At 39.0% G+C, this 27,782-nt stretch overlaps 2 protein-coding genes across 5 annotated transcripts in view; one reads left to right on the top strand and one right to left on the bottom strand.

Annotated features, from left to right (window-relative positions):
• Window positions 1-24,733, bottom strand: part of MTIF2 (mitochondrial translational initiation factor 2) — a 31,012-nt gene extending 6,279 nt beyond the window's left edge. Inside the window, exons 1-11 of one of the 4 annotated variants that reach the window (XM_081316185.1) lie at window positions 24,520-24,733; window positions 22,632-22,706; window positions 17,570-17,769; window positions 16,568-16,688; window positions 13,714-13,885; window positions 5,312-5,472; window positions 3,631-3,807; window positions 3,326-3,465; window positions 2,803-2,927; window positions 1,574-1,778; window positions 56-308 (exon numbers count right to left, since the gene is read on the bottom strand). In XM_081316185.1, coding sequence (XP_081172311.1) covers window positions 56-308; window positions 1,574-1,778; window positions 2,803-2,927; window positions 3,326-3,465; window positions 3,631-3,807; window positions 5,312-5,472; window positions 13,714-13,885; window positions 16,568-16,688; window positions 17,570-17,761 — 1,546 coding nt within the window. In that variant the 5' untranslated portion in view covers window positions 17,762-17,769; window positions 22,632-22,706; window positions 24,520-24,733. Of the gene's footprint in view, window positions 1-55; window positions 309-1,573; window positions 1,779-2,802; window positions 2,928-3,325; window positions 3,466-3,630; window positions 3,808-5,311; window positions 5,473-13,713; window positions 13,886-16,567; window positions 16,689-17,569; window positions 18,000-22,614; window positions 22,707-24,519 lie in introns of those variants that run through there. The other 3 variants (XM_081316186.1, XM_081316187.1, XM_081316184.1) reach the window with 3 other exon arrangements.
• On the top strand, window positions 24,729-27,037 carry LOC308661300 (prolyl-tRNA synthetase associated domain-containing protein 1-like). Its single transcript, XM_081316217.1, has 2 exons — window positions 24,729-24,927; window positions 26,233-27,037. The coding sequence occupies exons 1-2, from the start codon at window positions 24,814-24,816 to the stop codon at window positions 26,668-26,670; spliced, it is 552 nt and encodes a 183-aa protein (XP_081172343.1). The 5' UTR covers window positions 24,729-24,813; the 3' UTR covers window positions 26,671-27,037.
• The last annotated feature ends 745 nt before the right edge of the window (window positions 27,038-27,782 follow it).

Genomic DNA, 27,782 nt, shown 5'->3' on the forward strand with positions numbered 1-27,782 from the left:
TCAAACAAGAGTGCAGAGCTGAGCACAAAGATAAGCAATAGAAAAATGATTATACCTTTGATAATGAGAGGCAACATGTTTTTGTCACTCTGAATATCTTTTTCAGATTGCCTAGTCCTGGACTCCTTTTGGCTCTTCTTTACTAAATATACTCTCTCTCTCCAGCTCAAGTTCATGAGACCCTCTCGCTTCTTCCTGTAGTCTTCGTTATAAGCCTTTTGCTTCTCTTCTATAATTTCTTGATCTTTCTTTATTTTTTCCTGCTTTTTCACATAGATTCGCCATTCAACAACTTCACGTGCCCTTTGCTTGGCAGAACAAAATTAATAAACCAGTCAATTTACCAACATAACATGCCCTCTATCATTGCTGTTGCATAGTGTGCTCATGGCTCCCAGCCCTGAGCGCTCTCAGGGTTGCCAGGGCCATCACATTCCTTCCAATGTATATCCCGCATCATGTGATTGCTTACTCTTTTGTAATTCCTTCCTCTACAATCTCTCTGCTCTAAAAGGGGGGAGCAAAAATCAAGTGAAGCACAGGACAACCCATACTGACTATAATGGTGATCACATGACCGAGTGATGCTTCAAAAGTCACAGAAGTAGGCATTGGTCATAAAGTTTCTTTTTCAGCACTGTGGTAACTTCAAACAGTTACTGAACAAAGCAGTAAGTAAGCAAGGTCTACCTGTACTCCAAAGTATCAAATTGTCATAAAAGTGTAAAAGTACATTTTAATTTTCTACCATTTGAATAACTTCCAAATATGCCTGACCATCTTCGGCACTGGGAAAATGACTTTTGTATAATTCAATATTGTATATAGAATTTATTTTTATTTATTTATTTATTTTAATTCCATTTATATCCCGCCCTTCTCCGAAGACTCAGGGCGGCTTACAAGCTTAGCAGTTTAGAATTTAGAATTTATATATTATAATTTATGCATATAAATTTCTATATTGTAATTTATGCATCTTTTTCCATAGAGTCATGTTATTAGGTTATCTCCCCAAACATTTTAAATACATCCCTAGATTATCCCCAAGTTAGTTGACTCTCTTTTAATTTGAAAAAAAATCCACTTTATTTATTTATCAAATTTATATTACCACCTATCTCATTGAAAGTGACTGAGCGGCGTACTATACAACAATGAAAAAACACCATATTGGTACCTTTATTGTTACTCAACAAACTGATCATTTCCAACAACAACAACATTAAAATGTCATTTTCCCCTAGTAGGGATTTTTTTATCCAAACCAAGACATAACTACTGGTGAATAATCAGAAATTAAAACTGAACCAATCGTATATTTCTCAACTAAAATGAATCAACAGAGGTATTAAAATATTGGCCCAGTTTTGAGCAAGTGCCACCTGGAATAGATAAAAGACTTTCCTACTTGAATTAAACTATTTCCATATGTTGAAAAAACATGTTCCTTAGCATTTTATTTCTGCAGAAATTTTTCTAGTGCATCTTGGATGAAACTTTGGATAAACACTGAATAAAGACAATTTTTAGGAACATTACATTTGAATACTAAAACAAGAAATGTATTTACCTCAGATTCAACTTCAAGGATTTCTTCCCCTGCTGCTGGGGCCTCCTTCCACCCTACGATCTCTGTGGGTACACCAGGGGAAGCATTTTCCATGGTTTTGCCATTTTCATCAAACATCAGTCGCACTTTGGCCCAGGTTTCTCCAGCAACCAAAATGCAACCCTTTCTCAGATTGCCTCTTTGGATAATGGCAGTAGTTACTGGACTGAGGTCAGATGGAAGGCAAATAAAAAGAAAAATGGCATTTGATTTGATATTCACAATTAATAGTATGTTTTAATGTGTAAGCTTCTTTATAGAGCTTTATACTATAATACATCTGTATATTTTTTTCAGTTTAAAATCTACTTTGACACATAATACAGGTCAGAATAATATATTTGGGTTTTTTTTACCCAAATTATCTTTAGAAACAATTTGCCAATAAGTTTACATGGAGTTAAGGATTAGGCCAAGGTTCTTAGGCAAATGCATTTCATTGATTCTCTTTGATTCTCTTATTCCACCCTGAATCCTACAAGCACTTGGGACTTGGGGGATTCTTTTTCAAAATGGCTGCCAGAGAAAAGCTTCTTCTCCATAAAATGGCCGCTTAGGGTGATGGTAGGATTTTGGAATCACCAAATTTTTTTACAAGTAAATTTGTGAAAAATGCTTTTTGTTATCTTTTCTAGCCCCACCCACTCACCTTATTTTTAGCTTATCTTTTTTTTTTTGGGGGGGGGAGTGGGGAGAGAAGAGGTTGATACTTTTCCAAAGTGTTGGGCTGCAATTATTTTATGAATGCCTAGGGAGCCCAAGTAGGGCTTAAAGACCTTGGCAATTAATATGATGTTGAATTCTGATGCTTTGCTTTGCTGCAGGCTGTCTTTCCATTCACTGTTTTCATTAATGTGTCTCCCTACCCTTAATCCAGGTGTAGCAAGAAGCCCAGTGTTTGCTATAGATGGAATCTATGGGAATTGATCGCAATAGCTTTTCAATAAGGCAAATTTCACACTAACACATTATTGGAATGCTGTGGGAATGTTAAATCCAAGGAAACAGATTTTCTAGAAGAAATCTCTTCTATGTAAAATTACATGCTTTAAATCAAAAAAGTTTAATCTTATTTACAAAAGGACTGTTTTTAAATTTAATTTATTATGCATTGTTATTTAATTGCACTACTGGAAATTTTAGAGCAACTCCCAGCCAGCAATGAAATGGAATGAAAGATGCACGCTCACCCTTTTCCTTTATCTGTGCGAGACTCTATTATAATACCTTCCACGAGGCCTGTGCTATCTGCCTTCAGTTCCATTACCTCAGCAAGAGCTACAATTGCCTCTTTTAAGTTCATCAGGTTATGGCTCTAGGTCAGAAAAGTCAAAAGTAATTCAGAAAAGGTAGGATTTGTTAGTCATTGTAAGTAAGTCAATATGCATGGAAGATTTACTGAAGATCCATTAACTTAAAATCTAGGATATACTGGTGGCTGAGTATACCCTCTTTTATCACATCTTTCAAGATCAATACCTAAGAATAAATAGCAGAATAAAGAATCTTTTCCTCTTTAGGAAGTTTTCCTGTTCAATTCTGAGAAAGGACTGCTTTTCTGCCCTGGAGTAAAGGTTCAGATGAAGGTTTTTCTCTCATAAAAACTCTGCCCAATGTTGTGTCATGTGACCGTGAAAAATCAAAATTTTACTGCAAATAAATAACGTGATACAGATTTAGCTTAGGGATGGCAATGAAACTGTTTTGCATTACCTTTAATGCAGAGATAGGAACAGCCTGAACATTTCCTCCATAGTCTTCACAAACAATATTATGAGCCAGCAGTTGTTTCTTTACTTTTTCAGGATCAGCTTCAGCTTTGTCACACTTATTGATGGCAACGATGATTGGAACTGAGAGAGAAAAAAGGAGGAGGGACAAGTTTTAGATACATACGTAATTTGTTCCAGAAGAATAGCAAATCATCAAATAGTAAGATATTCAGTAACAGTAATATGTCAACAGTAGTATTTATCTCCTCCCTCTACTCCCCAAAGAAGAACAAAATCCATGAATACCGTTGGCATTTTTAGCATGTTGAATGGATTCCATAGTTTGCTCCATCACACCATCATCGGCAGCTATCACCAGTACAACAATATCAGTGATATGTGTACCTCTTGCCCTCATGGCTGAAAAGGCAGCATGGCCAGGAGTATCCAAGAATGTTACCTTCTCCCCAGAAGGCAACTGCACTGCAAAAACAAATGGAAACATATACAGTATCTTCTGTATTTAATGCTTCTCACATCATTTTCACAGAACACACTGAACAGCTGCTTCCATGAGATTTGTAATAATTCCTCATACAACTCTAAACAGAGAAATTGCTTAAAATTGACAGTCACTTTTCTCTAGTTCACGTTCAGCTGTTAAATCTTTCGGCAAAACAATGCTTTACTTGGGGCTTTACTCCTGATACTTGAAGTTTATCTTCATTTCTCTGTTATATGCTAACTTTTGCCAAAGTGGCATCCTCCAGTTATGTTGGACTACAACAATAAGCAAGGTTGAAAATGATAGTTGTCCAATGCACCTCTCTAAGTCCTAAGTCCAAAACAGGACTTAGAGAGGCTCCTGCTCTATAATCTATAATTGGCTCAGCAATGAAATTAATTAGGATCTGTTTTTGACATCAGAAAATAGACAAGATAACATGTATTTAGTTGCTGTTGAGACCAGACTGAGAAACTTCATATGACTTAGCTAAGACTTGAAACTTGAGTTCTTGAAGCAACTTTACTCCAAGGTAAAGAGAGATGACTTTTGTCAGATTTCACACCTAGGATTGGCAGCAAACCTCCATGTAGTTAAGCCTGAATTTAGCTCTAAGCTGAAGCTGGCAAAAGGTACCCAGGCATGACAGCTGAATTAGACTGTACTACACACAGGAATAGAAACTGAAACTTCCTACACAGCAGCTGATTGCACGACAAAGAATTCAGGGTCTTTATATATGATCCAGCTTTTAAACTGTCTTGCCTTTCTGAATTAACAGATATTTATTTCACAGGTAGTACTGGTGGCCGTGGGAGGTCATTGAGATACATTAAAATAATGGCTTTTCTTGCCTGGCAAATTCTAGTTTTACCTCACTAATCTCATAGCACTTTAATTTTTGTTTTCTCTTGAGAAGTATTACATGCTACTTTCCCTACTTCCAGCTGTATTTTGCTCACTTTCAGGTACATTATCTTCTTACAGTCTTATTTGCTATGAATTTATGTGGTAGCCTTCAGCAAGAAGCTACACTGTCATAATAACAATAGCACTTATACCGCTTCACAGTGCTTTACAGCCTTCTCTAAGCGGTTTACAGAGTTAGCATATTGCCCCCAACAATCTGAATCCTCATTTTACCGACCTCGGAAGCATACTGCATTATAACCACTGCGCCACCACGGCTCTTACCTTTTGTTATCAAAATTGTATTATCATTATATGGTAATACAATTTTGATGTAATAATGACTACTGCAGATGAAAAATTGACATTATTATAAAGTACGATCCAGATGTACTGATTTAAAATATATAATTATTTTTAGATTCACAAGATAAAATCAATGCAGCAGTAATGTTTATCTGCTTGACATGATCAATGATAAATAATGGGAGATGAAGTCCCCCATCATTTAGAAAATAACAGAATTTCTACCCCTCATCTAAAACCAAGTAAGAATAATAAAATAAATCATACCAAGAAAGGCACCAATATGCTGTGTTATACTTCCTGCTTCCATTGCTGCCACATTAGTATTTCGCAGGCTATCAAGTAATGTAGTTTTTCCATGATCAACATGGCCCAATATAGTAATAACTGGAGGCCTGGGGGTTAATAAAGCTGGATTTTGAAGAGGCCTGCAACCAATAGTAACACATTAAATTTTAAATGAAATAAGCCCTTTTTTGTTTTGTACTCTACGTTTAACAAAGCTCTTAAAATTCCCAATTTCAACTTTTTGTAACAACCAACAGTTTGGAACTAGAGTGTACTTAAGATGTAGTCTTTCTACATAAGACGGAAACATGTTGGGTTTTTTTGAAAATTTTTATCGGTTTTCTAAAGTTACAATTACATATTTGAAAAGCAACGTGGCGACTGGATTACAATAATTCAACTACATACAAATATCATGAGTACAAATCTCAAACTAATACAGTAAATATTGCCTCTCTTTTCCCCTTAATATGTACTGTCTCTTGACACAATTTTTATTCTAACAATCAAATAAAAGCAACTTTCTTAAATTTATCAATAGTTTTTAAATTTATATGTATCTTAATTGTTTTAACACTCAATCTTTTAGACCAGGGTGTCAAACTGCTGGCCCGTGGGCCGGACACATCGCGAGGAAACCACGCCCACCCCATTGCCGGCAATGGAAAAAAAAGCTCCGATAGGTTGCGTGACGTCACAAGTTTGACATGTCTGTTTTAGACAATCAATAACCTAGTGACTTTTTCCCAATTTTAATTTTCCATTATATTTAAAGTTAACATTTAATATTTATCATATCCAAATTTTAAATGACCCCCAATTCCCTTTATCACAATTCCTCATAAAATCTGGTGTTCAGGGTACACATCTATTTAACTTTTCACCATCTACATCAACAAATTAATAATATAATATTCTTATTTTCTAATAATTCCAAATATCTTAAATTTAATAACCAAAATTTATTTTTTCCCAACATTTAATACTTCCTCTCTCTTCCTCTTTGTATCTACTATCTCGTGTTTAAGCTAATAATTTTTATTCTTACCGCTACATATATTTGTTGCATTCATCTATAATCTTTACACACACACACACAGACATATCTTAATCACCTTTACATGACCCTTATAAGTGAATCAGTATTCAAATTTGACTATTAATATTTATACTTCTAAGTTTTAAATGAGGATTTTCTTTCTCTCAATTCATAACAATATCTTATCTTCAAAGTATAGATCTTATCTATTTAAGTATATTCTACTTTAATTCTCATAGATAGGACGAAACCCCATTCTTCTTCAGTCTTATTCTAGCTTTCGTTCTTTGCCAAATCGCCTTCCATATCCGTGCTTTTGAATTGTCAAATAAATCTCCTTGTATTGTTATATTTATTATTTCACATTGAAAAAACCATCCAGTCACCATTTTTTTTGAGGGAACTAGCAGATCTAACAGGTCGTCTCTTTATTTTTCCATCTCGACGTAGTTGTCCTGAACTGTTTATCTTCTCTTCCAGCTGTTCTTCTTCTTGATCCTCGGGTTCCTTTTGATTTATATATAAAGTCTTTTCCTTATTCCATATTGTCAGTTTCTTTTCTGGATTTTCCATTATCTGTGTTTGTTGAGCAGTTAAATCTTTTGTCATGATATTTAATTGTTCCACTTTTTCTATTGTATTCTGTATAGGTGATTCTTTGGTTGTAGTTAGAGTTTGCAAGTCTGGGCTGCCTTCTTGTTTTTTTTCTATAGCCTCTTATTTCATCACCAGCTGTAAAGAGGGTTTGAAGAATTGCTTTCAACATAAAAAGAATTTGTTCCTAGTCCTCATCCATAGAAAAAGTCTGTTCCTGATCTTCTTCCATGATAATGTGTTAAGCTATAAGCTTTACAATCAGGAAATTCAAAAAGAAATGTCCCCCCCACTGCGTAAGGCGCACAGCTGAGCTTCTCCCAGCTGTTTCAAGGTTACATGTGTCTTATCTCTTTTCTGGGCTCAGCCAAGTCTCTTTTAAACAATAACAAATTGAAGTATCAAGTTTAGTCACAAGATGTTGCTCCTGCCAATTAAAGATTTCCTTTGAATCTCAAAGTTATTTTAATCTTTTTAGTTTTGCTTCTATTTTATAAGGGAAAAACCAGGTCTTCAGTAAAAATAAAAAGTAGAGAGTAAAAAATAAAGAATCTTTTAGTCCACAAATTTTAGGAAATAAAATTCCGATTGGGATCCAGTTAACTTTTTCAACGTTTTAAACTCCCCTGGGTAGTCAGTCGCCGCTGTTTCTGGAGGGAGGGCTAAACTCTCCCTTCCCTCTCCACAGGGGGAAAGTACTTTAGCAGCTTATGCAGGTACAAAAAATAATTAGGATTTAAGAGAGGTAAATCTATTGTTAGCATATGGATGTTTATGATTGTTTTCTGTTTTTATACCTGGTACTTAGCTCTGGGAAGTCGGGGGGGGGGGGAGAGGGCGGAGGGGTAGGGAGGGATAGGTAGGGGAGGGGGAGGGGGGATTGTTAAAGAGAAAATGTATTTTAAAACTTTTCAATAAAAAAAAGAGAGGTAAATCTCACCCAGTCTCTTCCGCGCTGCTTTAAAATTGCCTGGTGGTAAGTGTGACTTCGGCTGTCTGCAGTCTAGTGACGAGCCATATTTCTATGGCCTGTCTTTCGTCTGCCAGTTTGGAGAGTTTCGCTGGCAATCCAGCGAGGGTCCCTCCTTGCTGGTCGCCCCTACAGGGTGACTTTAGACCCTTTTCAGGGTCCCCCAGTGATGCGAAACTGGACGAGGAAGACGGAGCTCATCTTCCAAGTGTCCATGGCGGCTGCGTCGGCAAACCGGAAGTCAAGAAGGAAACATGTTTTTCATAGCTAAATTATAAATAGGGAACCTGTGAAGGTTTGGCGTCCTAACCTTTCAGTGAACAATATGTCGTATTGCCAACAAGGAAAACTGAAAATTTTGGGTATTTTGGGAGTGTTTGAAAAGGGTACTTTAATGGATAACCTCTGGATAAATTTTGGGAAGCAAACTCTCACCCCCAACTACACTATCCATGAAAAATGGTCAGAGAATGCTGCCTTTTTGTCACCAGAGGTCTGAGCTGCACCTTCAGGATACTGAGAAACCCTCATGAGGTTGCAATTTATTAATATAAAACTGTTAACTGTGTTGTAATGAGTTCTATTTAAACTCAGGAATAGAATTTAGAAGTTGTACACGAGAAAATTAAACCATTGAACCATAACTCTCTGCAGTGTCACCACTGGAAGTGGTTCTCCAGGAATTCTGGGAAATCTGTGACATAAAAGACCTTTTGCAAGGAAAGGTGTTTTACCACTTCTCCAATAAGCAACTTGTTTTGTTGCTGACAGCAAGTTATAGTAGTTTCTACAGGATCATCAGTTCTTAACACCTAAATAAATTAGCATGTTTTATAAAATCATCAGTTCAAACTTCGTAAAAATAAACTGATTTTCTTTCATAGTTCATCTTCTTTCAGCATTTATCAGGAGGTAGGGGAACAGTGCCACTTTGGTCTAGGAGTTAAAGTATCAAACTAGAAACTGGGAGACTCAATTCTAGTCCCTCTTTAGGTGTGAAAACCAGCAAGATGATTTTACGCCAGTTACTCTCTCTTAGCTCAACACACCTCACAGGGTTGTTTTTGTGCAGAAAATAGGAGGAGGAAGGTGTGATGGATATGTCTGCCATCTTGAGTTATTTGTAAAAATAATAAGGTGGGATATAAATAAATTGATTCATACATACATACTATCCTCTCTATATCTGCTTTAAAGATTACTGTAAAATATATTAAGTGATATATATATATTTTATATAATATATCAGGGGTGTCAAACTCAATTTCATTGAGGGCCGCATCAGCATTGCAGTTGCCCTCAAGGGCCCGGGTGGGTGTGGCCTACTGGGTGGGCGTGACTAGAGTGCGTATGGCCTACTGGGTGGGCATGGCCAGCTCTACATCGTTCGCATCAAGGGTGCCTATGGGGGCCTGGGCAGGAGTGGGACAGATCTGAGGGTCTCTGGCAGAAGGAGGGTCTCTGGGCCAGGGCCAAGGCAGTGGGGGCCGTTCCCTCACTGTTTGCAGGATGGCTTCGCGGGCCACATGAAACCACTTCGTGGGCCGGATCCGGCCCCCGGGCCTTGTGTTTGACATGTCTGTAATATATTATGTAAAATACTGAAAAGGTTATATGAATTCTTTTATTTCATATCAACACAAAGGGAAAAAACAGTCCAACCTACCAAAAACAGTGCCATAAAAAACAGAATAGAAACGCAAGTTAAGATAGGCAAGAAAATGGTAAGTGAGCACCTGTCCAGCCTAGACGAGTTCAAATCACCAGGACCAGATGGATTACACCCCAAGGTTCTCAAGGAATTGGCAGATGTGATCTCAGAACCACTGAACTATATTTTTCAAAGATCCTGGAGCACTGGGGAACTACCAGAGGACTGGAAGAGAGCTGATGTAGTTCCCATCTTCAAAAAAGGGAAAAAAATAGATCCAGGAAACTACAGACCTATCAGCCTGACCTCAATACCTGGGAAGATTCTGGAAAAGATAATCAAACAACAAATCAGCGAACACCTTGATGCGAACAAAGTTATCACTAAAAGTCAACATGGGTTTGTCAAAAACAGATCATGCCAGACAAATCTTATTGCATTCTTTGACCAAGTGACAAAACTAGTGGACCAGAGGAATGCTGTAGATATAATTTACTTGGACTTCAGTAAGGCATTTGATAAAGTAGATCACAACCTACTACTTGATAAGATAGAAAAATGTGGGTTAGATAGCATCACCACCAGATTGATTCGTAGCTGGCTGACCGGCCGTACTCAGCATGTGATCCTCAATGGAACTGCATCTACATGGAAGGAAGTGTGTAGTGGGGTGCCCCAGGGCTCTGTTCTGGGCCCAGTGCTCTTCAACATCTTCATCAATGATTTGGATGAGGGGATAGATGGGCAACTCATCAAATTTGCAGATGACACCAAGCTGGCAGGAATAGCCAATACTCCAGAAGATAGGCTTAAGATACAGGAGGATCTGGACAGACTCGAACACTGGGCACTATCTAACAAAATGAAATTCAATGGTGAAAAAAGTAAGGTTCTACATTTAGGCTGGAAAAATCAAATGCACAGGTATAGTATAGGTGGTACCTTGCTCGATAGTAGTAACTGTGAGAGAGATCTCGGAGTCCTAGTGGACAATCACTTAAATATGAGCCAGCAGTGTGCTGCAGCTGCCAAAAAAGCCAACACAGTGCTAGGCTGCATTAACAGAGGGATAGAATCAAGATCACGTGAGGTACTAATACCACTTTACAATGCCTTGGTAAGGCCACACCTGGAATACTGCATCCAGTTTTGGTCACCACGATGTAAAAAAGATGTCGAGATTCTAGAAAGAGTACAGAGAAGAGCAACAAAGATGATTGGGGGACTGGAGGCTCAAACATATAGGGAACGGTTGCTGGAATTGGGTATGTGTATTTTAATGAAGAGAAGGGTGAGGGGTGACATGATAGCAGTGTTCCAATATCTCAGGGGCCGCCACAAAGAAGAGGGAGTTAAGCTATTCTCCAAAGCACCTGAAAGCAGGACAAGAAGCAACGGATGGAAACTAGTCAAGGAGAGAAGCAACCTAGAACTAAGGAGAAACTTCCTGACAGTTAGAACAACTAACCAGTGGAACAACCTGCCTCCAGAAGTGGTGAATGCTCCAACACTGGAGGTTTTTAAGAAGAGACTGGACAGCCATTTGTCTGAAATGGTATACGGTTTCCTGCCTTAGCAGGGGGTTGGACTAGATGACCTCCAAGGTCCCTTCCAACTACTACTACTTCTTCTTCTTCTTCTTCTTCTTCTTCTTATTATTATTATTATTATTATTATTATTATTATTATTATTATTATTATTATTATTATTATTATTATTTTTATCATGCAATAAAATGTTTAATATTAGTTGAAGTCAGAAAAATTCTTGTGGGCTACTATTTTCTATTCATATGAACTGAAGATGTCATTGAAGTACTTTGGGTTCCTATTTTCCTTCTCTCTAAACAGAAATAGCTTCATTTTGCATACAAATAGAAAGGCAGAAAAAGTGCATGCAAAATACAGGGACAATTAGTTTGTTATAACTGCTTGGGAAAATGTTTGGCAAAATACGACTGAAATATGTAAAAGGTGATATGAACAATATTCAGATGTTATGCAATTTATGTGTACATTTATGATTTTTGGCAGGCCACTAAAAATATATGAGTGAGAAAATATGTTTAGGCACATTTGTTTATTTAGAGAAACATTCTGACAAAGTAAATCAGCTTTACGCAAATATGAGATGGAAGTTTGGTTACCAAATAAAGTAAGAACAATATATAAAGGAGTAACACATTTGAAAATAAATGGAATACTTAAAAAATTCAACATTGAGCAAAATGTGTGATGTCCTATGGTAATTTCATGTGTTTATGGATAAATATATATGGAATGGCTGTGCTGATATTAAATATGTGTTCAGATATTAGACAGATGGTATAAATATGGATGAAGGGACGCGGTGGCTCAGTGGGTTAGGACACTGAGCTTGTCGATCAGAAGGTCGGCAATTTGGCGGGTTGAATCCCGAGTGCCACGTAGCAGAGTGAGCGCCTGTTACTCGTCCCAGCTTCTGCCAACCTAGCAGTTCGAAAGCACGTAAAAATGCAAGTAGAAAAATAGGGACCACTCCGGTGGGAAGGTAACAGCGTTCCGTGCACCTTTGGTGTCCAGTCATGCTGGCCACATGACCATGGAGATGTCCTCGGACAAGCGCTAGCTCTTCGGCTTTGAAACAGAGTTGAGCACTGGCCCCTAGAGTCGGAAACGACTAGCACGCATGTGCGGGGGAACCTTTACCTTTACCTTGCTATAAATATGGATCTGTAACATGAATGCATCAAAAACCTAGTTAACAAGGAAAACTGAGTGAACAATGCAAGTTATATGTAAATGGCAAAAAGGAGGAATAAGTAGATGCATTTATCTAGTTTGATACGGAAGATGGGGATATGGATAGAGAAATTTTAAGATAGCAGAAAGGTAGTAGTATTATGGTCTGAGGGGAAAGAATGCTTCCTAAAGAAGTTTAAATGGCTTCATATAAGTGTGTTTGCTTTGCTGTTATATAGAAACAAGAATTAGGTATGTTGGAGATATATAAAAAGTTAAATGCAGTGGGAATGGAGTAAAAAAATGGATATGGAATTGAAGTGGATTGAATACAAAAGTGAGTGATCAATGTAAAAGAAATACATTGGGGGTGAAATTGCAAAACAAACAAATGAAATAGGAATGGATGGGATGAGGTGATGGAGTTGATGACATAGCTAAAAGGATGCAAGTCTCATGCAAGATAATTAAATACTGAATATACTTTCACAGTGAACATGAGTAGTATAACTCAAATAAATATGCATTAGAAATATTATTTGTTACTAATTAAATGTTCCCATCAATACTTTCATGATTTACTTTTATTTGAAAATTAAAATTGTGGCTTTCAGAGAAACAGTACCCTGCGCATACTTCCTAGTGATAGGCTATGTGGAATAGAATGCTGCCTGTGCTGGACCAGTATATATTCAGCTGGTCCATTATTATAGCTAACTTAGGAATTAAGAACTGTGTTAAGAGTATTTAGCATTTACAGGGTTAATACTGTATTCTTAGCAAATTATATGAAAGAACATGTAGTATTTGCAGGGTAAATGCTGTTTCCTTAAGAGATGGCTTCTGGGAAATGTAGTTTAGTTGTTAGTAAGTCCTATAGCTTGTCTAGCCAGTGGGAGGAGCTTCAAAGTTTATTGCAAACATCCTGGTTACGTGCCAGGTTGTAAAAGCCTTTGTCTAATTAAGCATCATGCACGCATCAATTAGCAGCTGTAACTACGCATAGCTGAGATGGGGAATTACCCCTTTTTACCTACGAAAATGGACAGATATGATTATGACCAGACGAATCTACTGTAAATTAAGTCTCTGCTTAGAGTTCCTGGACAATAAATATTTAAAACCATTTTGTTGAGTTATACTGTCTGGAATCTGGAGCTACAAAGCATTTTAGTTCTTGGGGGCAGAAAACTGTCTTTAAAGGGTTTAATTGCATTACAGATCATAGCTTGCACAGGAGTATGTCTAAATAAAACTGGACTTCGGTTTAGGCATTGATTGATGGCAACAAAACTCAGTCTTCATGGTCCCATCATTTTCTGCACTTGACATACAGTGGGTCACATATATTATACACGTTATGCTTAAACCCAGTAATAAAAAAATCACTTAAGCACAGGTGTTACCTTCTAACCACATCTTTATTTTCTTTTTCTTTTTCTTTTTTCAGTTCAGCCCATTTGTACTGCATGCCAGATTTTTTAATGATGTCTTTGATCCAGTTTACTTCCAAGACTGAATCTGGTTCTAGTGAATCTAAATCTACGTCTGTGTTCAGCAGAGTTTCATACACATGATCTGAGTATAAAAACATAACATTCATTGAGGAATGATCCAACCAAGAAAGAGGTCTATGATATAGCAGCACTAATTGGAAAAAAATGTTTGTCATGCAATTTCCAGTGTCTAACCAGGATGTGCGGTCCTCAAATACTTTGATCCTTTGTCAGATTTCAATGCTGTTATCATTATCATTATATATTTAAAATTTATGCAATGAAAAAAGACTAAAGGGAGTCAATTGAAGAACTAGAATAAATTATATACAAAATTCTGTGCATGAGCACAGTCTCAGATAGTGTACTAGGCCAGATCCATTTCTCAGGCAATAGTCATTTCATTTCATTTTCATTTCATTTATTGGATTTATATACCGCCCCTCTCCGAAGGGACTCGGGGTGGTGTACAGGGCAATTAAAACACTATAAATAACACATAAGGTATAAAAATTAAAACAGAATTAAATCAAAGCCCTAAACAATACACAGTTTAAAATTAAAAATTTTTAAAATTAAAACCCCAATCCCTCAGTCCAGGCCGGCAAGTTCAAATAGCCAGGTCTTCAGGTTGTGGCGAAACGAGTGAAGGTCGGGAGCCATCCGGAGCTCAACCGGAAGCTGATTCCAGAGGGCAGGCGCGCCCACAGAGAATGCTCTCCCCCTGGGGGCCGCCAGTCGACATTCCCTGACCGACGGCACCCTGAGGAGGCCCTCTCTGTGGGAACGCACAGGACAATGGGAGGTTAACGCCGGCAAAAGGTGCTCCCGTAAATAACCCGGACCCAGCACCTTGAATCTCACCCGGAAGACAACTGGAAGCCAATGCAGCTCACGGAGCAGAGGTGTTACATGGGAGTATCGGGAGACCCCCATCACAACTTGCGCCGCCGCATTCTGCACCAGCTGGAGCCTCCGAGTGGTACCCAAGGGCAGCCTCATGTAGAGAGCGTTGCAGTAGTCTATCCGAGAGGTCACGAGCGCATGAGTGACTGTGCGCAGGGCATCCCGGTCCAAATAGGGCCGCAACTGGCGCACCAGGCGAACCTGGGCAAAAGCCCCCCTGGTCACAGCTCCTATATGATCTTCAAAATTGAGCTTTGAATCAAGGAGGACGCCCAAGTTGCGAGCCCTATCTACGGGGGGTAACACCTCACCCCCTATAGATAAAGATGGAATAGAATGGACAACCCGAGATGCCGGTACGCACAGCCACTCGGTCTTGTTGGGATTTAGACGAAGCCTGTTCCTCCCCATCCAGACCCTCACTGCCTCCAGGCAACGGGACATCACGGAGAGGGCATCACTGAGTTGATCTGGGGTGGAAATAAAAAGCTGGGTATCATCAGCATACTGATGATACCCCACCCCAAAACCACGAATGATCTCACCCAACGGCTTCATATAGATGTTGAACAGGAGAGGCGAGAGGACTGACCTCTGAGGGACTCCGCAAACGAGAGGCCTCGAGGCCGACCTCTGCCCTCCCGTCAACACCAACTGCGAATGACCCAGAAGGTAGGAGAACCACTGTAAGACAGTGCCACCCACTCCCAACCCCCTGAGGCGCCGCAGTAAGATACCATGGTCGATGGTATCAAAAGCCGCTGAGAGGTCTAATAGGACTAGAACAGAGGAGCAACCCCTGTCCCGAGCCCGCCAGAGATCATTCACCAGTGTGACCAATGCCGTCTCCGTGCTGTACCCAGGCCTAAAGCCTGATTGGTAGGGGTCCAGATAATCCGCTTCCTCCAGGAACAGAGGAAGCTGATGAGCCACCACACTCTCAACAACCTTCGCTAAAAAGCGAAGGTTGGAGACCGGACGGTAGTTATTCAAAATGGCCGGGTCCAGAGTAGGCTTCTTGAGGAGGGGCCTCACCACCGCCTCCTTCAAGGCGGCGGGGAAGCTACCCCCTCTCAAAGAAGCAGTTATTACTGCCTGGAGCCAGGTTCGTGTCCCCTCCCGAGCCGCATAAACCAGCCAGGAGGGGCACGGGTCCAGTAAACAAGTGGTGGAACTCAGCTTCCCTATGATCCTGTCCACTTCTTCTGGAGTCACAGGATCGAATTCTTCCCAAGTAATATTCCCAAGACCGCTCAATTCCCCATCATCAAACTCTGCCCAGTCAGAGTCCAAGCTGGCCCGAATTTGAGCGATTTTATCCGCCAGATATTGGCTAAATTCCTCGGCACGACCCTGCAGGGGCTCCTCCCTCACCTCCTGATTGAGGAGGGAGCGAGTCACCCCAAACAGGGCGGCCGGGCAATTATCTGCGGACGCGATGAGGGCAGCGAAATAGTTAGACTTCGCTGCCTCCATCGCTGCGATAAGACCTCGTGAAGGTTCTTAGTTGCAATCGATCAGACTCAGACCGGCTGGACCTCCAACAGCTCTCTAGGCTCCGGCTCCGACGCTTCATCTCCCGGAGCACCATGGAGAACCATGGTGCCCGCCGGGATCTGCGCCGGTACACAAAAATCAGACACTACGATCTGGACGAAGGAAGAAATCAGAGATTTTTCTAAAATTGTGGACTGCCAGTGTTCTATGGTCTTTTTGTGTAGTATATGTCCCTGCCTTTTAAACTGTATGTGAAGGATTCAAAAATGAAGTTGCAACACAAGGATATCAATCAGTTGAAAAGAAGATCAGGATTGTTCCTTTTGTAATTTCCATGCATTGTTTGAAGGAACCGGCTCACCTATATCCTTATTCATAACTTTTGCAAGTTCCTCCACAGTCATTTGGCGCCTTATCTCAATCTCTTGTTTCTTTGCTTTCATCTGTACAGGTTTCAGTTTCACTTTGCCCAATTTCTCTCTCTATAACAGACATTAAGAACAATATATTTAGTCACTGGGTTAACTCATTTTCTGAGTTTCCACAATACACTTAGCCTTAAACAAAAGGGCTGGATTCTCATGAATCTCACGATCTTCACAAATCTGGATTCTTATCAATTTTCTGGCCCCTGAAATTCACTCTAAATATGACTACAAAAAATGGCATAATTTCCTGTCATTCTGGTGTATGGAACAAATGAAATTCATAATGTTAAGTTCTAAATAGGCATATAAAAGCATTTAAAGTTTAAAAATAAACAAGAAAATCCCCTACTCCTGAGGGAAAAGCTCTGTAAGCATATTTGGTGTGCTTTGTCAACTACATTTCAACATTTTGTCTCCCCTAAATACTAAGGTTGCTTGTCTTGGTTTGTGACAATGAAGCTGTGCTAATTCTTCTTTTTCTCCAATTGTTAATTTATTAGCAAAGCTGACTGAAGCTTGGAAAAATGATTCCCGATTAAAACGTCTAGGGAAGCCCACATATTCTCCCAGTTGACACATACAGTAATATGCAAAGATCTCCCCACAATCACATTCACTGAATAGAACACAAATGTTTGAAAAGGGCGCAGCATCAAGTGAACTCAGAATTCTTCCTCTTCATTACAATTCAAAACATTTATAAAAAGTAAATAATGGAATCAATTGGTTGTTCCACACTGATGCATTTTGGACAGGTTGCTCTTCTTTTTCAAGGCCAACTGGGCAAAAAGCATGCATGCAATTGTTTGGAAAGTTTACAATATTTATATTTACCTCTACTGCCTGCATCCCTCTATAAACAACATTGTCTTTTATTTCTTAGCTAGCGGCACACAAAAATCCTTCAGGGCAAGAATAAAGTAACTATTAATTACCTCCTTGGTGGTGAAAAGCCTGAATTGTGAGGTGGTATCTGGATGCCAGAGCAGCGGGTGCAGCTGAATGGGGCACATGGGGTAGGCAGAGGACAGGACAGACTTCCACTGTTTTCGGTAAGCTAGGGAATGCAGCTGCCTGCAAGCACTATATAAATGGGCCAGATTCTCTAGTGGTGGCATCCAGTTCATGTTTCTCTCTATAACCAAGAAAAAAATAGAGCTTGAATGAAACATCTTTCACGTGGACAGTCTAAAAAAGAGGCACCCCTGAAGCAAAGGAGGATGGAGCTGCTGTAACTTCCTTCCCCAATGATTTGGAAGAGAGAATGATGGTATTACCCTATAAAACTTTTTATGTTAAGCCAGTATTCAAAAATACAGACGCCATAACCAATTTTGTTCATGCTAATCATAAAATTAAGACTACCAGTAGCTGATAGCAAAGTATTCATATCTGTATCCTGTTGCTGCCATTTTGTGGCAATCAGAATTTTTGCAGCCTCTATCTAGTGTGGGTCTAAATAAAATAGTAAACGGTCAGATCTGGAATCCAGCACTTTAACAAAGAAGGGATATGCCTATTAACTGCTGTGGTTCGTAAAACGCATCCCCTAAAAAGATGCCACCCAGGAGCATCAGCTTAGGAGAGCTGGCCCCTTATGCCAAAATTACTAGTATTTTTTTCTCTTTTGGAAAAAAGAGGAACAAAGCTAACCTTCTGCAGAAGGGAAGCAAGCAATATTAGAGAAAGAGAGGAAGCGCAGGCGCAGCTCTGAAAGAAGCCACTCTTCATATATCCAGAGGCTGAAAGAACAGACTAGAAGCATTTGAAATGTGGATTTACAGGCGGCTGTTACGTATAAACTGGGTTGGCAAGATCAGACATGAGGAGGTGATAAGCCGCCTGGGAAAGCCAAGGGAAATCATCAAAAGAATTAAAAAACTAAAGTTAGAATATTTCAGACATGTGAAACACCCAGAAAAATACGGCATACTCCATTTAATCCTCTAGGGAAAGATTGAAGGCAAACGAGGTCCAGGCAGAAGAAGAAGATCATGGCTTCAAAATCTAAGGGACTGGTTTGGACAAAACTCAGCAGCACTTTTCTGTGCAGCTGTTGATAAAAATAGGATCACCAACATGATCGCCAACGTCCGATAACGGATACGGCAGGAGGAAGAAGAGGAGGAGGAGGAGGAGGAGGAGGAGGAGGAGGAGGAGGAGGAGGAGGAGGAGGAGGAGAAGGAGGAACAGACAACGCCGGGCCTTTACTGTGGTCTTTTTTTTTTTCAAACATCTCACCTATTACCTTCTTCTTCTCTAAGCGTTTTACTACCGGGCAGCTGGAAGATGGCGCACGCCCGTCAACTAGCCATTCCTCTGCTTCCAGCCATGTGACGCGCCTCCCCCTTCCAACAAGGTTCACAAGCATAGTGCTAATATCCACTACTGACTTTTATCGTCCCGCTATTCTTCCGTGACCTCCTTGGCTACCTGCTTTTCTGGAAGAATCTGTTCAGCAAGAATAAAAAATGTAGAAGCAGTGCGAAAAAGGGGAGATGAAGGAAACAAAAAATACCAAACCTGCCCAGCCCAGGCAATTGAGCATGCAGAGTTTTCACACACGCTCAGTATTAATTTCCAAAGCCACAAGGTCAGGTCAGGTAAAGGTAAAAACTGGCACGCCATTCACGTAATTTAAAGTGACCTTTTTGCAAATGAAAAACTCTTCATAAGATTGCCTGAAGAAACTTCTGAATGTAGGCTTAAGTGGGATAGTGAAAAAGCCCATTTGTTTCGAGGCTGATTCCCGATGACAACATGTACATTTAGGGACCTGTGAGTTCTTCAGTTTAAAGCAACTTCATTATTTCTTTACCCAGCAAATTAATATTACTGTGTTTACATATTTACAGACTAGTATTTCTTGCACAATATTAGAGTGGGTGAGTTTGCTGTTTGGAGGGCGAAGAGTTGCATCTTTTAAAGTCATAAATTGCATTCACTGATGTCTTTTATATATAGTTTTATTTGAAATTTGGCCTAACAAGGCACTTATTATTTTTAGAACTTAGACTGTTAGACTGATCTGCCACAAGGAGAAACGACTTAAAACATTTGCCAAAAATCGTATATTTGCTTGGATATTATAAAGTATTGGTTCCAGTGCTGGAAAAGGACTGGGGACAGTCAAGTCCTCCTTTTGACACAGTGGACCAGTGTGTACAGTCCATAATCACACCCTTAAGTGAATTGATGGGGAATAACACACATGATGATAATAATAGGGGTATCCTGGGGTCTTCTCATGGCAGCACTGAAGTCTGTTTGTTATCCAGTGCGAGAGTTGGCAGGAAAGTATAGTGACACAAAGAAGTGTTGATTGCATTTCCAAACTCTATTCTGCCTTGCCAAGGAAGCAGAATAGGGCTCTGTCTGCATAAGGCATGGGGGGAGGGGGGGCAGAATGAGGTGAAGATTATCATTCATTCCAGCATCTGATAGAAGTTCTAGTTGACAGAAGGTCAGTTACCTGACCCATGAGATTCAGGGTAAGAGAGCGGGTACCAAAAGAGCTATACTCTGCCACGTTTGAACCCTCGTTCTCTTGCCATTGATGAGAGATGAAGCAGGGTGGGGAGAAGAAAGGGAAGTGGTTGTCTGCTGATATATACCTTTTGCTCATCTAACTTCTCCTGCCACTGAAGAGAAATAGGACAGAGAAGAGACCTTCTTCTCCATTCTCTTTTGAACCCCATTATCTTGCGATGAAGCAGTAGTCAGATTAGCAGCAGGGGAATGTTTATCAAAATAGGAAATAAAGCAGGGGGGGAGGCACTTGAATGAAATGGAGCATCCAGGTAAAGGGCCTGAATGGTTGTTTGGATGAAACACAGAATGCATACACTTGAAGCTGATACATTTTTTATAGATCCAGCTTATATAAGTTTAAGTGTGGAAAATCTGGATATTACTTGCCATCAAAAAGAGACAAGCGTATGCTTGTCACCATTTCTTTATTTAAATCTATCCAATGTTTGATTAGAAACAGTTCCAACTGAGATAAGTGGGACTTTTTCCCCTCTAAATTGTTGATGCAATTGTGTGTATTTATTCAAAATGATTTTTCACTGTAATACAAAGTTAAATATTCCCATCCTATTTATATCTAAACAGAGATAACCCCCAGTTTAGTCAATGAGATATGCTTCCAATAAATAAGGAAATATTTCAGATCTGTTTGCTTTACTATTATATGGATTATTATTTTGGTAATTGGGCAATGTTAGCAAATTTCAGTCATAATGAAATTTATGAATAGATGACAATGTCCATAAAATGTAGCATTTGAAACTGACTCAAATCTGCAGTGGAGCGAATGGGAATAAAAGACCTGCAATGATAGTGAAAGTATTAGCTGAAAAAAAGAGTATTTGAGAAAAAAAATCTAATGGTATGAAATGTCTGATACCATAAGATTATTTCTGAAGATACAGCACAGAATTCAATTTACTTCATTTTTTAAAAAATACAGTATCTAGGGTCATCACTCACAAGAGATTATAGGACATTATGTATAAAATTGTAAAAACAAATGCAATGCATCACAGTAAAATGTTTGGCTCTAAGACCTGCCAATATAAAAGTACAGATAGTCCTTGACTTATGACCACAATTGAGCCCAAAAGTTTTGTTGCTAAGTGAGACATTTGTAAGGTTTTGCCCCATTTTATGACCTTTCTTGCCACAGTTGTTAAGTGAATCACTACAGCTGTTAAGTTAATAGAACAGTTCTTAAGTGAATCTGCTTACCCATTAACTTTGCTTGTCAGAAGGTCACAAAAGGGAATCACATGATTCCGGGACACTGCAACCATCATAAATATGACTCAGTTGCCAAGTGTCTGAATTTTGATCATGCAACTATAGGGATGCTGCAACAGCTGTGTGAAAACCAATCATAAGTCACTTTTTTCAGTGTCATTGTAACTTTAAAGGTCACTAAATGAACTGTTATAAGTCGAGGATTACCTGCATAAGATAGTATTAATCCTATGACAGTATGTGTACGGCCCACTGAATGACAAAAGTAGCCAAAGTAGTGGGTGTTTCACTTACTATAAGTTTAAAATAATTAAAATAAATTATTGATTTAATAAATACACTATAAAGAAGCTGTTATCATTATCCAGTTCAAATGCAGTTCATTTTATAACCCATATAGTCAGTGCCAAATAAGGGTGAATGCACAATTAAGGCAATTCAGCTTAATATCTATGTTTCTTCAAAATGAATGCTAATTTATTATGTTTACCATTAAATGTCCAAGATTAGAACATTTTGTTGCTCTTAAACTGTTTCTGCTGCACACACACACAAAATAACAGCATTCTAAGAGGGTCTAAAAAGATAGTTTTCTTATGCAAATTCCATTTAAAGAATGGTAGCTGTATAAAATCATGAATTCATTATACCAATACTTACACAAATGAACCTATTGTGTTTTATAATGGCAAACAAAATAAAAATCAAGCATTGAAACATATCCATTTAAGACTAAAATGCAATCCCATGTTTATTCAGAAATGAATCTCACTGGATTCTGTGAGCTTCCTAATAAAAACATCTTGTATTTGAGCTTCAGAATTTTTTTGGATGATTGAAATCACTTCTTTATTTAGTTTTTTGGCTGGTATATAATAAAAGTAATTCAGACCACAACCCTATTTATACTTGTCTAGAAGGAAGTCTCATTGAACCCACTGGAAATTATTCACAATATAAGAAATAAATATATATTAAAGTGTTGCTCCTGATTTATAATATTAATAAACAATGCTGTCAAACTTGATGGTGATTAACTTTCCACAATTTGTTATTTTTAAAAAGACACTCTACTCATTTCTGCACATAGTTTCCAAGTATACTTTCAAACGGTAATTCAATCTACTAAAATAGAATAATTGATTTTTAAAGTATATCATAATTAAAAATCTGGAATTGTGCTACTTTGGCAACTGAATAATGAAAAAAGGCTTACCTCCTAATAATACATACCTGGAAAGTATTAAAATCAATGTAGTTTAGAGTAGATAGTCCTAAGATTGCATCATAAATATTTATATCTGAAGCCTGAATGCAAGACAGATGCAGTTTTAAATATTATTCAGATGTATACTTATACTGAAATATTGTAGTACAAAGAAGCAGCAAAGGAAATTCCAAATGACATGTGGAGTTTGAGTAATTTATTCTGTTTTAAAATGAAACTACCCATTTAGAATAAGTTTTTATTATAAAATAAAACAGTTTTATTTTCACATTTTTAATGTGTGGTAGACCATATGCATAAAATCAGAAATTAAACTGATTGTCTGTGTTTTGACAACTCACTTGGTTAAAAATGTAATTATCAAAAGGGTGGTCTGGTATGTACCATTGGGATGGTACATACGGTACCTATTCAGGTAATAATTAAAGTTAATTGAAAAAGTCATTTTGAAAGGAGAGATGTGGCACTCAGTACTGTCTTCCTTACATGTTGGAGTACAGTTCTCATCAAGCCAAGCAAAGATTACCAATGGTATTTTACTTTGAAGAAACAAAGAATAGGAGGCATCAGTTGAATAAAAATTCCCTTGCAAATCATTGACTGAATTGATATACAACTCTGAATAAGGACACTCAAAGTTATAATACTTATGGGGATACGTTTGCTAACTTAAGGGCCCCAAAACTGAAGCTTTTTTTAAAACATTGACACAAAAGTTACTTGTGAGTCAGAAATGAAGAATCTGATTATACCATTATTTTTTATTTTATTTTTTTATTTTAATCCCATTTATATCCCGCCCTTCTCCGAAGACTCAGGGCGGCTTACAATTTAAGCACAAACCAATGTGCTTAGCAATAGCCATTCTATGTATATGCCTGCTTATTAGGGCTTTGCCCCCCCCCCAAGCGGCATTACTACAAATGTGTTAAATAAACTTCATAGTGAAGCATTACTGAAAACATTTTACTTTGGCTACTTAGTTGCTATTTTTACATTAAGTGAAACACCGGTATTTCATTTTATTACTGGATATATAATATTTTTTGAAATATATATTTAGGAAGGTACTGGGTAATGTCTGCAGTGCCTAAAATGTTGCAGAGGCAGAAAAGTATTTGGAGTGCTCTATGTCAGAGGTCCCCAATCTTTTGGGTACCAGGGACCAGTTCTGTGGAGAAAGGTTTTTCCACCGACTAGAGAATGTGTGATTTTGTGTGCTGCCTGCATCCCATGGATGGGGCTTTGCTTGTTTGTGCAGACCGGTTGCCGGCATGCTGCGGGCCGGTACCGATCCACAGACCAGGGGTTGGGGACCCCTGCTCTATGTGGTCTGCAAGCAGCTTGAGAGGCCCACTCTAAACCAGACTGTCATGGGCTAGCTTGGGCATAAGCATTGTTCAGTACTCATGGTTAAAACCAGCTATAGCTTTTAATGCAGCATGTGAACACCATATTTTAAATCAGCATTCCCCAATCAGTTCACCTTGAAAGGTGTTAAAAGAAATCTATTCCTTTAAAGACCAGATGAGTAATTATATGGTCAGAACTCTGAAATGCCATGCCAGCGTGAACAAAGGTAGGGTTATCTGGGAAATCATAAAAATTGGAAACTAACAGATGACAAGGACACTAATCAGGGAAGGCCAATTTATTTATTGGACAGCTAAAGAACAAGATAAAACTATCCCAGTGTTTCAATCCCTGCATGCTTCCAGGGAGCCTGCGGAATTCCAGTAAAGTCATTGGGGATTTATTGTTGAATAAATACCATTGCTGCCCACAATACAAACCTATTCCCAGAATACAGATGTTCACACTCCAATCCGGGTCAAATTGCTAGTAACGTCATAGAAACAATTCACATACTGATCTTGGCAAAAGATGGAATACCTGTTTCCAGCATGTTTTTCTACTACTGTGTCTAATTTATATCCCTGGAATCTCCTAGTAGCAGCTTTCCATGGGCTCCGCTTTTTAAAAACAGGCAAGATTGGCTAAGCAGGCAAAACGGGCAGAGCTGTAAAAGCGGAATCAAGTCTTGACGTGCCTTCCGCTTCCTGTTTTTCTGTCGCTGGTGGCCGCGCTAGGAAAAGAAGGAAGCCGCCATTGGTCGAGAAAGGCGTCCCCGCCTCCTGCTCAGTCTTACCGAAAGGCTTGCGCCAAGCACGGTGGAGAGTGGCTGCAATGGCCGAGCCGCTGCCGTCACTACCGCCGCCTCCAGTGAGGGGGCTTCGAGAAGCGCTGGAGGCTCATCTGCAGGGCCTGGGCATCCAAGCACTCATTGCGGAACATCCGGCAGTGAGTGAAGCCGCGAAATGAAGCGTTCTGGGGAGCGGGGGCCGGCAACGGCCAATAAGTAAACGGTTGAGGGTGGGACTCTAGGAACTACATTTCCCAACATGCCATGCGCCGTTCTGACGGTTTTAGCGCCGAATCTAACCAGGGATGCAATGTGAAATGGAGACGAGGGAAGACACGGGAGGCTTCAAAAAGGAGACCGTGAACAAACTGCTCCAGCTCCACTTCAAAGATGACAATAGAGAAGCCGGTGTGCGGGGAAAGGCAGCTGCGTCTGGGACGTGGCTGATCAATCCTTTTCGATCACTTCCTTTTTCCAAAAATGGAGATTAATTTACTATCGAGTCGATGAACGTGAAGCAAGTCCGCCTGAGTTAATGGAACTTACTTCTCTTGAAATAAATAATAAAAGTGGCAAGCTTGTTAGTTGTATCTGCTCACCACTAGGCAGAGAGCTATCTGCTAGATGGCAGCGAAGTGATAACAGAAAACATTCGGGGTTTAAAGCCCAGGAATAGAAGACCTGCATAACATGTTAACATGCTGCCATATCTGTGTCACTGATCATGTTGTCCTAGAGCAGGGGTAGGCAACCTCGGCTCTTTTATGACTCATGGACTTCAACTCCCAGAATTCCTGAGTCAGCTATGCTGACTCAGGGATTCTGGGAGTTGAAGTCCATGAGTCATAAAAGAGCCGAGGTTGCCTGCCCCTGTCCTAGAGCAACCTCACTGAGGGATTTGAGCCATGTCAGCTGATTGTCCAAATAAGTCAAATATATTCTTGCCTGATGTTTTTCAGTATAAATATTTGTTAATGTTATAATGATTAAAACAATAAATGGGCTAATTTTAAAGTGCTAAGAAAAATATTATTTTGGATATGTTCAGAGGCTTCCTAATTTCCTTTGGCTGCATTCCATCTATGTAATGTTAAACTGTGAAAGCTGTGGGATATTAACCTGAGCAGGTGAAAGGATTTAAACTTTTTTAAAAAAAACGAAACAATTTAGGTCTTGTAAGCCAATCTGATTATCCTGTTGGAAAGGTTCATTGGTTTGCTGCCAAATTTCAGCAACATAATTTTTGGGACTGAAAAGATGGGTTCAAGAATATATTTGCTTATTTTGGATTACATGATTAGAATTTATGTGGATATCTCAGGTAGTACCAAATTGAAATGTGCAAGATTCTTGTTCATTTCACTGGCCTGAAACTGCTGCAAAGTGCAGTTTAAATGCAGTTTTAAAAACCTGTAGCGGCTATATTGAAAGAAGAGCCACACTTTTTCAATTCTCTCTTCTAGGTATTCACAGTTGAAGAAATGATGCCTTATGTACAACATTTAAATGGAGCTCACAGCAAAAACCTTTTCCTTAAAGATAAGAGGAAAAAAGGCTTTTGGCTGGTGACAGTTCTGCACGATCGACAAATCAATTTAAATGATTTGGCTAAGAAACTGGGTGTTGGAAGTGGGAACCTGCGCTTTGCTGATGAAGCAACCATGTTGGAGAAGCTGAAAGTTGGCCAAGGATGTGCAACCCCCTTAGCTCTTTTCTGTGATCAGGGAAATGTGAACTTTGTTTTGGATGCTGGGTTTCTGGAAGGAGGTCATGAGAGGCTTTATTTTCATCCAATGACCAATGCAGCAACTATGGGCCTGCACCCAGACGACTTCCTAAAATTTCTGAAGTCCACAGGACATGAACCAATAATTGTGCATTTTGATGAAAGCCACAAATAGCTTGGATTCCAGAAGATGGTAAAGGACAGGAAGGCCTGGAGGAACGTCCATGGGGTTGCGATGGGTCGGACATGACTTTGCAACTAACAACACCACCACAAATAGCTGTAACCCAATAGAGTAACTGGGCTGGAACTTGGAACTTCTTTAACACGCATAATGAAATCCTGCATTCGGAAAGGTTTCTAGGGTAGAAGTCATTGGAAAATCATGGGAGTAAATCTCTACTCTTTTTAGTACATTTAGTGCTGATATTTATGACTCATTCATTCATTCATGATTTATAAAATTAGTAAAATGCGCTGTTAGTGCACTATGCTGCATTTTTGACTTGTTTCCTTTTAAATTTTTTAAAATTTAAATTTTAGTTTTTATGTATTTTATTTTATTGTGTGCCATTCAGAATCATTATGTGTCATAGCTATACAAATACAATAAACTTAACCCAGCCCTCTTTCCCAAGAGAAAAGTGACCCCAGCTCTGATCATGTGCAGTGTTGCTCCACCTACTTTGTGTCATCACTCATTGTGGCTCTAATCCCTCCAAAAGTATCAAGGGTGGTCCTTAAAGGTACCAAAATGTACCAAAAGTTAGGTCTTTTTCCAATATAAAGTCTAGGAAAACTCAATAAAGTGCAAAGTATGCAAGGTGACTGTTCTTCTGAAGGGCCAAACAAGGTTATTTCAAAAATAAGAGAAAGTTGACAGTTATTTTGTTTCAAATTTTAATAACATAAGTAGTGTACAATGGCAAACATTACAAAACTCCTTAATAGGTATAAGAAAAGGAAGTTACAACTTTAAATAACAGTTTCGGTATAACAGTGTTTAGTTTGTGTCACAGCGACATGCTGTTTTTCCTTTTAAGGCAGTTCCATTCTGAACAATGTTTGAATTATACACAATACAATAGTTTACAGAGAACTTATATTGGCCCCATGTTGGAGCTGTGCCATCTCTCAAAATACAAGAATTTTAAGAAATAATGCATTCTGGAAAGAACGTAGCTTTAGCAATCAGCAGCAATGGAGTGGGAATATTTTCATTGTATTACAGCAAATTTGCAAATTTTATTTTGTAGCTGCTGAATACTGTTGTGTATAGAAAAAGCC

This window comes from Vipera berus (assembly GCF_964194415.1).
Source record: "Vipera berus genome assembly, chromosome: 1".
NCBI classification, from domain to species: domain Eukaryota; kingdom Metazoa; phylum Chordata; class Lepidosauria; order Squamata; family Viperidae; genus Vipera; species Vipera berus.

Coding starts and splice junctions, on each gene's coding strand:
- LOC308661300 (XM_081316217.1), top strand. CDS start 24,814: ATGGCCGAGCCGCTGCCGTCACTACCGCCGCCTCCAGTGAGGGGGCTT. Junction 24,928..26,232: donor TCATTGCGGAACATCCGGCA/GTGAGTGAAGCC, acceptor TCTCTCTTCTAG/GTATTCACAGTTGAAGAAAT.